Genomic DNA, 9,583 nt, shown 5'->3' with positions numbered 1-9,583 from the left:
AATAGAGTAGCAATCTTTAGAAAGGCTCAGTGACAAGGAGGAAATGCCTCCAAGCCCACTACAGTTCAACTATGAAGTTTTGCTAGAATGCTACATATGTCACACGTGGGGACTCAGGTTTCCTTTAAGACCAGAAACTCTTTTGAGAGCAGGAATATTACTGCTTAAGCACTAGGAGTCAGAAATGACCTGGGTCCTTGCTGAATGGCATTGGGTGAGTGACCTACCATCCCTAGGCCTCAGTTTCCTGATCTGACATTGCCACCTCACAGGCTTTCGAGAGGATGAAGGAGTGTATACACGCATGTCCAAAGCTCATGCAGGGCCTGATGTAGACCCACTGGTCAGGGCTATGGACTCTCCTTAGGTCCTTTGCTCTTACCCACCCTAGAGCCTAGCATAGTTCTGGGCCCAAAGTCCCCCAAAATTTCCCTTCTTGCCAATCTTAATTTGGATGGTAACAGAAAAATGTCCCAAAATCTGTGTCCAAAAGCCCCTGAGTATCTGTACTCTGGGCTCCTGAGAGAACCTTCACCCTTTGCATTTAACTGGAGCATCTGTTTCCTTTCTGGATTCTTTGCCCTCAGCAAAATGATTCCCCAGTCCCTCTCAAACCAGCCCATGTGGATGCCTAGGCACAGGAAGATCTTACTAGGTTCTGCTTTGAGGATGAGCTGTGGAAAAGGCTGCTTGGTTTGGGATAAAGGAATGGGAGCCTACCCCACCTGCCATTGTTTTGTTTTGCTTTGAGACAGGGTTTTCCATATCCTAGGTTGGCCTCAAACTCACTATATAGCCAGAGATAATTCTTTTTTTAAGACAGGGTCTCTCTGTAGCCCCCGTTGTCCTGGAAATCCCTATGTAGAGACCAAGCTGGCCTCAACCTCACAGAGATCCACCTGCCTCTGCTTCCCCAGTGCTGGGATTAAAGGCCCATACCACTACATCTGGCTTCCAAAGATAATCTTGATCTTTGGCTCCTTTGAACTCCACTTCCTTAGTTCTGGGATTTCAGGTATGGGCCATCACATTTGGTTTATATGGTGCTGGGGGCTGAACGTAGGGCTTCATAAATGCTAGGCAAGCATTCTACCGAATGAGTTACATCCCCAGTCCCTGACACTTTTTCTTAAATTTGATTTTACTTTTTATTTTTGTGAATTTCATACAATATTATTTAAAGGTATTTAGATCCCCTCCCCTATCTCCACCTTCCCTTATTTCCCCCACCCAATTTAATATATTCTATTATATATAATAAGGCCTATAGAGTCTAATTTGTGTCTCCAAATGTTCTTCAGTGTGGGCCCATCCACTGGAGCCTGGTTAACTTACCAAGAGTCCCATCCTTGAAAAAGACTGGCTCTCCTCGTCCCAGAAGCTATCTGTTGGCAAAATTTCCTTAGGTGAGAGTGGAGCTTCTTACCCACTTCCCCATGTCTGTGCTGGGATTTTGTCTAGTTTGTGCTTTCATGGGACTTGTGCATGCTGTCACCATTGCTGTAAGTTCATATGAGTAACTGAGCAGCTGTCTGGAAAACTCTTGTTTCTTGTGGTCATCCACCACCTCTGGCTCTTACAACTTTTTGCCCCTTTTTCCACAATGATCCCTGAGGCTTAGGAGGCAGAAGTTTGATATAGCTGTCCTATTCAGGGATAAGCACTCTGCAGCCTCTTGTTCTTTGTACATTGGCCAGTTGTGGGTTTCTATGTTAATGACCATCTGCTGTATAATGAAATTTCTCTGGTGAGAATTAAGAGATGCATTAATCTATGGGTATAACAATAAGTCATTAGGAATCACTTTAATATGATTAACTATTTAGTAGAAAACTAGCATTAGGCTCTCCCTTATGTCCTGTGACCTGTCTACCTTCAGGCTCTTAAGCCTGATCTTAATGTCAGGCATGGGTTCCATCCTATGAAGTGGACCTTAAGTCCAATGAGAGAGTGGTTTGTTACTCAAATAATATTTGTGCCTCTATTGCACAAGAAGTGGGCATATCTTACCAGGTTAGTTGTTGTAGTTCAAGGGACTCACAGCTGGGTAAGGTTGATGAATATTTTTTTCCTTCTGGCAGTATGCATAGCACCTTCTAGCATTATGATTGCTAGCCAGTAGAGTTGAGGCTCTGAAGTCAGCACCAGCTTGATTTCTCCTTGTTTGTTCTACAGCTTACGTATGTAGTGTTGTCAGCAATAGGATAGTGACCCATCTTTTAATACTTGCCACAGTATTTAACTTACTTTCAAAAAGAAACACATATAGAAAGCAAACAATTTTCATCAAAAAAGCAAGAAGAGGGCTGGGGTTGCAGCTCTGTAGTACAGCCCTTGGCTCACATGCATGTGGCCCAAGTTTCAATTCCCAGTCCTCAACCTCCCCACCAAAAAAGAACATCAATGGATCTGCTAGCAGGTAAAGCACTTGTCACCTAAGCCTGATAACCCAAGTTTGATCCCTGGAACCCCATGTAAAGGTGGAAGGAGAGAACTGATTCCTGAAAGTTGTTTTCTGACCTTCACACACATCATATATATGATAATCTAATTTTTAAAAATTTATTCAGTATTTTATGTGTATGAGTGTTTTGTCTGCAGGTATATAAGGGAACCTGTGCAGTACAAAACCCACGGAGGCCAAAAGAGGGCCTTAGATCCTCTAGGACTGGACTTAGGATGGTTGTTAGTCTCCATGTGGGTACTGGTAGCAGAACCTGGGTCCTCTGGAAGAGCAGCCAGTGCACTTAATGGCTGAGCCATCTCTCCAACCCCATAACTTTAATTAAAATAAAAAATAAGATGCCAACTTGGTGTGGCGGCCCAAGCCTGTAATCTCATCACTTGCGAGGTTGAGGCAGGAGGAACAGGAATTCAAAGCTACTTAAGTGAATTCTAGGTCAGCCTGGGCTATATAGCAAGACCCTGTTTCAAAACATCTGGCATGGTAGAACACACCAGTAATCCCAGCACGCTAGAGACTCAATTGGGAGTTCTAAGCTGGCATGAGCTACAGAAACTAACTCAGTCTTCGGAAACAAAACTAACAAAAACAGGACAGAAGCAAGACTAAAGCGCAGGCGCTTAAGGACACAGCTTCTTGAGCCCCGCCTCCGCCATCAAAGTGTCCAATCAGAAACGAACCTGCTCATGACACCATCTTCCCGCGACCGAACGGCCGCTGGCAGGCGTTTCCTCTTGTGAGCCCAGGCGCCGAGACCATGGGCAGCCAGGAGGTGCTGGGCCAGGCGGCCCGGTTGGCCTCCTCCGGTCTCCTCCTGCAGGTACTCTGCGCCCCGGCTCCAGGCATGGGGACGGGCCCGCCGCGTCGCCCGCTGTGGAGCGGGTTCTACCCCAGACCGCGGCGGGGAGGGTTGGCTGAGTGACTGCAACAAGCAGCTTTCATTCTGAACGTTGTATTTCCGAGCGGCAGAAGGAGACCATTAAGTGGCAAAGGCAGAAGATGGTTGGTGCTCGGGAATGATAACTTTAAGGCTGGGGTTCGTTTCCTGTGTCCCCATCCTTGGTCCTCAAACACCTTCAACTTTGAGTCCCACAGAGTTTAGAGACGACATGGCAGCTCCAAGAACAGGGATCCGGGCTCACGCAATACTGCTGCATGACCCAGGACAAATCACATTCAGTGCCTCCGCTCCTTGCTGATAGATTGAGGGTGATATATAGTTCATAAGGCAGTTGGAAGAATTGACTGGGGTCAATAGAATAAATGCACCTAACACAGCACCCGTATACTTGTATGCATTTAACAAATGTTAGCTGCATCTTCTGCAGGTGTTTGGAAAAGTCATTTTTGGTCTAATTCATTTCAGTTGCCAGATCATGACAATTGTTCGTTCAGGTGACATCTAAAGATTTCTTTCAACCCTGGAAATCAGTTCTAAGTCAAGATCTTCAATTTTCTGATCTTGTTTGCCAGCTAATCCACCCTATTTCACACAAGTCCTGAATCCACTTCCACCGTTATCCTAGAGTCACAAAGAGGTTAGGGGGAGTGAATCAGGCCATCTCGGACTTTGGTTTGAGCCTTTTTACTTGCTAGATGTCTGCTTTGAAGATAATATTGCTTGGGCTGGGCATGGTGGTGCAGATCTTTAATATAAACACTGGGGAGACAGAGGCAGGTGGATTTTTTGATAAGTCAGTTTTCTTTTTTCTTCTTTCTTTTTGACACAGTTCTTGCAGTGTAGTCCAGGTTGGACTTGAACTGTTGATGTACTTGCGTCAGTTAACCAAGTGCTGGGATTACAGGAATGCACCACCATCCCAGTAGCTTCCTCATCTTGGGTGAGAACAGTAATATAGCCTTACATTTGGAAGGTTAGAGGAAATCATTCCTGTTAAATCCTGGCACATTACAAGGTGGTTAATAAGTGTTAGCTGTTTTTATTAAGGTATTAAGTTTGTAGATGGCAGTGTAGGGGTGAAGCATGTAGAAAAGTGCCTTGTACACAGTATGTGCATAATAGATGCTAGCCACCCTTTGTCTAATCCTGGGTTTATTTAGTTTTTTGTTTTCTGATTTCACAGTATAAGTGAGTTCAATGCTTTGTACACAGTGTTGGTTCTTCCACCTTTGATAATACCTTGCTATCTAGGTTAGCTTCAGAAGAAGGAAACATGTTAGTAGAAGATGCACTGGACTAGGAGTCAGGTGACTTAACTGTAAAATTAAGTCATTTGTTTGCTGGTGAATGGCAGATCACTGAGTCTTGTTTCTGGTGTATTTTCCTGGTTGTTGTTTGGTGCTGGGAATTGAACCTAGAGCCTCATGTATGCCAAGCAGGTGCTTTACCATTGAGCTATACTCCCAGCCCTGGTGGTCCCCTGACCCCAAGAAATTTGTTTATTGGAGCATTTATGGCAGAGGGAATGGAAAAGACTAAATTTCCAAAAGTAAGGAATTGGTTAAAATAATATAGTACAATCTTAATAGCATGGGCCAGGTATGGTGGCACACACCTTTAATCTCAGGACTTGGGAGGCAGAGGCTGGCAGATCTCTGTAAATTTGAGGCTAGCCTGGTCTACATAGTAAGTTCCAGATCAGTTAGAGCTCTTTGTGATACCCTGTCTCAAACCAAACAAAACAAGAATATGACCTGGGACTTTCCCAATTTATTTTTAGATAGGGCCTTACTATGTAGCCCTGGCTGGCCTGAAACTTACTATGTAGACCAGGCTAGCCTTGAATTCACTGAAGTTCACCTGGGTGCTGGGATTAAGGGCATGTGCCACCACACCCAGCCAAGCCTGGTTGTTTTTAAGGGTCAAATAACAAATATAAAAGCTTTTTTAAAGTAAAGTCCAGGCTGGGTGTGGTGGCGCATGCCTTTAGTCCCAGCACTCAGGAGGCAGAGGCAGGCGGATCTCTGTGAGTTCAAGGCCAGCTTGGTCTACATAGTGAGTTCCAGGACAGCTGGGGCTACAGGGAGACCCTGTCTCAAAAAGACCAAAAAAAAAGTAAAGTCCATTAGCTGGGCTTGGTGGCACACTTCTTTAATTTCAGCACTCGGGAGGCAGAGGCAGGCAGATCTCTGTAAGTTCAAGCCTGGTCTACATAGTGAGACCCTGCCTCAGGAAAAAAAAGTACATTGTGAAAATAAATGGAGACTGTTTCTAATAAGGGCCACTGTGTAGAGCAAACACTTTATTAGCTCAAACCTTTATTCAGACCAATTAGAAGATAGGGGTGTGGCCTGAGACCTTAAGTGGCCTGGATAATGATAGCTTTGTAAATGTACAATTCTTAATTGGCATATATTGTATAAAATAATGGGCTTCATAATGGCATTTCATGAATGTATATATATATATGGATTTTTAAGAATAGCCATAGAGTTTAGATTTCTTTTTAAAATTTATTTTGTGTATGAGTACATTGTCTGCCTGTATATAAGTGCACCTGTGTTGTGCACTGCCCACAGAGATCAGAAGACGGCATCAGATCCCCTTGAACTGGAATTACAGATGGTTGTTAGCCATCATGTGCGTGCTGGGAACTGAACCTGGGTCCTCTGCAAGAGCAGCCAGTTCTCGTAACTGCTGAGCCATCTCTCCAGCCCCTAGACTCTTGAGTGTTTTAATTCAGTCTGACATGTTTCTTCAAGTTATACTGCTGACAAATGTAGCTCTGCAACTACATTTTGTTATGTAAGAATTTGCAAGTTTATCGTCTTAACTCTGAGTCAACCACAATGTATGCTTCTAATTTCTATGCATTAAAAAAATCCTCGCACACTATCTTATTTTAGACTATTAATCAAACTTAGGAGATATGTAGCCTCGTTTGACAGCAGAGGAAATCGAGGCTTGTAAGAATGAGAAGATGATGCATCTAAGAGCTAAATGAGTCAAGAGCCAGCTGAGCACTTTCTCTAGTAAAGAAACTATGAATGGGCTCCCAGCCCCTGACACTCAGTACAGAATTGGTATATCTATACAGAACTGGTATATCTATATGTACCTGTATGCTTCTGAGAGGCTGTGGAGCTTTCGTCACATTCAGAAGGTCACCTTTGACTCCATAAAGATGGTGATAATCTTGGCATTGGAAACCTTGCCATTCTGTGACACTTTAAGGATAGTGTTTACTGGCCCAGAGATCTTCAGACTATCGTGATCCTGTAGTCTACATTGATTGAATCTTCCAAATGGCAGCTATGTACATGGATAACTCTGAGAGTGTTTCACACAGAATTGATTTGTCATTTGAGGCTGGGATGCAGAGACAGCACGAGTAAGACTTGCATCCTATCCAGCACCTCCATTTGGCAGTCTCGTTTAATTGCAGTTTCTTCTTTTCCTCTGTCTCATGGGAAGAACTCTGTTTAGATGGTTTTCTTGAATTGGCAGGTTGGAAAGTCCCAGGATATGTCCCTATTAAATAACAATGGCTGGACTCTATTTCCTCACTCTCATTTTGTAGGATCTTATTGCAGTTGTTATTCAAAAGATGCATCAACTGCTCTCTAGAAATAGGCAAGTGTTCCATAAAGAAATACAGTGTTTTCTGTTTTCTAATTAAGAGAAGACAATTTCAAAGAGATTAAATGTCCTTCTTGGAATCCTAGATTAACAGGCAGAGAAGAAAGAAATTAGGCTCCATATTCCTAGTGAGTCTGCTCTCCTCTGCAGACTCTCACTTGCTTAAGTGTCTTTTGACATTTTGATCTACAAATGTGTTGGGCTGCATCCATGGCTGGGACTCAGGTGACCCAAGAGCTACAGGTTGGACATGTCTGGAAGGGTTTTGATGAGGGGCCTGGATGGTGTGAGTCATTATTACAATTCGCTTTCTGCCTCCTGGAGTGTTTGACTTTGAGCCTGAAGAAATTCACTGAATCAATTGAGGCTTCTCTCGTCATCAGTAAATGAGGGAGACTCCCAAATACCTTCCTGGGTTCTTTGCCCACTGCTTGGGATGGTGAGAACCTCCAAAGTTTGACACTTGAGAAGAAATTGAGTAAGCTAAGCATCTTAGAGAAGAGATTTCATGGCAAAGCTGCTGTGTGTCATCATGCCACATTAGGAAAGAGCCACATGGTCCTCATTTAACCAAAGCAAATACTCCAAACACAATCCATTTTTATGTATTTTTCTTATTTTCCTACAGGTATTGTTTCGATTAATCACCTTTGTCTTGAATGCATTTATTCTTCGCTTCCTGTCAAAGGAGATCGTTGGCATAGTGAATGTCAGGTAAGGGGAGCATACTGACAGTGTTCACAGCTTACATCACCAGTCTCAGTTTTTCAGATTATACCTGTGTGCCACCCTTGGATTTTCCCAGTAGCAGAACATTTCAGCAGTGGGCTGAAGAGGATTGTAGGGGTAGGGGATAAGTGGGTGCTGCTGTGTTTAATGGATCCATGCCGTGTTTTCCATTAGCAGTCTCCAAGTGCACATTTCTCTATCAGCTGTTCTGATTTCCTTGCTCTTAGAACTCAGGAGAAGAGTGGGAGTAATTCGTTGCAAATGTCTCAGGTGTAGTGCTGTGTTCCTGTCCTGCTGACAGCACAGGAAGCAGAAATTCTATAGTTCGTGAGGATGTGCCTCATAATTGCAGGCCTGGAACAGCCACCTTCCTTTCCTCCTCGATGATTTTATAATTGAGATATGGTAACTTGGATCAGAGCTTGAGTCCTTGTGATTAGTTCTGTGGAAAGTGTTTTGTCTTCTAGACCACCTTGTTTCTTCTCTTTTGGTTAGGACACCTATACCTACTTTATATTCACAAATGACAGAAAAACACATGAAATTCTATGATTCCTCAGAACAGCTCAGCTTCTCAGGTGTTTCTTTATATTCTGATAAACAAGACAGGGTGTTCTAGACAGCATTATGCTTTGTACTTACCACAAGCTCTTGGTTCTTTGCAGAGAGCCTAGGAACAGTTTTCAAACTTTGATGGGATGCAAAGCAGTCATCTGGAGTTTTGTACTAGTTAGGACTGAGGAAGGGCCTGGAAATCTGCATTTTTGTATTCTCCTGAGGTGATATTGCAGCAGAGACCAATCTTTGAGATACACTATTTTAAAAGCAGGAAGAAAGAGGACTTAAATTTTCCTCCCCATGCAGTCTCCCTCAGATTATCAGGTACCTGCTCTGGCAGCCTTTGCCTGTCCTTCCCACTGATTAAAATCTGACTCTGGCTCTTCATCTGCAATGTTGAATGGGCTACTGGGGCAGTATGTACCTTGGGCAGTTTCACCAGGCCACTGCCTACAGAGGCAGAGAAACCCCAGCTGTTCCCCTTCACCCAGGTGCTGCCTGTCAGCAGGGTGTCTAGGCAGCTCTTCTGAGTTGGGTTGCAGCAACATCTGTAATGCCTGCCTGCCTTGCTATCTGTCCTAAGATTCTCTAGCACCTCCCTTCAGTAGATCTTCAGCTTTTCAGAGGCCACAGAGTCACTAATCTCAGTGTCACCAAAAGCTGTAGGGTGAGGGGCTAGAGGGATGGCTCAGTGCGTAAGAGCATTGGCTGCTTTTGCTGAGGACTTGGGTTTTGTTCCAAGGACCCACAAGGTGGCTAACAATTGTCTATAACTTCAGCTCTAGGGGGATCTGATGCCCTCTTCTGGTCTCTGGGCATTGTACACACAGGTGCAGGCAAAACCCTCATAAACATAAAAGTTAAAAAAAAAAAAAAAAAGCCAGGTGTGGTGGCTCAGGCTGTGGGTCGATAAGCTTGTCTTTTTCTCTTCCTTATAGTTACGGCCTCATCTCTGTCCACAGCCACAAAGGCTGCAACAGTCTCTAGCCCAGATGTAACTGTAGGCACACATACTTAGGTGTGCTTTGTTTAGTTCCTGACTCTGTTCATATGGGTCAGATTGTTGGTGGAGGGAGGGTGTTCCTAAGAGACCATTGTCCTCTGAATCCCTACCAGTAGTTTGGGGATTTGTTTTGTTTTCTCTTTTCCTCATTGCTAGGAGACTGAACCTGTGGTCTTACACATGCTAGGTAGGTACTGTGCCTCTGAGCTATATCCTTAGATGTCTTTTTCTTTCTTTCTTTCTTTCTTTCTTTCTTTCTTTCTTTCTTTCTTTCTTTCTTTCTTTCTTT

At 43.8% G+C, this 9,583-nt stretch overlaps 1 protein-coding gene across 3 annotated transcripts in view; it reads left to right on the top strand.

Annotated features, from left to right (window-relative positions):
• Positions 1-3,168: 3,168 nt before the first annotated feature.
• Rft1 (RFT1 homolog) overlaps positions 3,169-9,583 on the top strand; it is a 58,782-nt gene continuing 52,367 nt past the window's right edge. For 2 of the 3 annotated variants that reach the window (XM_029555398.1, XM_008851818.3), the window contains exons 1-2: positions 3,169-3,284; positions 7,633-7,718. In XM_029555398.1, coding sequence (XP_029411258.1) covers positions 3,222-3,284; positions 7,633-7,718 — 149 coding nt within the window. In that variant the 5' untranslated portion in view covers positions 3,169-3,221. The other variant, XM_029555399.1, reaches the window with a different exon arrangement.

This window comes from Nannospalax galili, unplaced genomic scaffold (assembly GCF_000622305.1).
Source record: "Nannospalax galili isolate Female #2095 unplaced genomic scaffold, S.galili_v1.0 scaffold485, whole genome shotgun sequence".
Classification (NCBI taxonomy): Eukaryota; Metazoa; Chordata; class Mammalia; order Rodentia; family Spalacidae; genus Nannospalax; species Nannospalax galili.
Note: the sequence above shows the minus strand (reverse complement) of the source record. Positions and strands in the feature narration are given on the sequence as shown.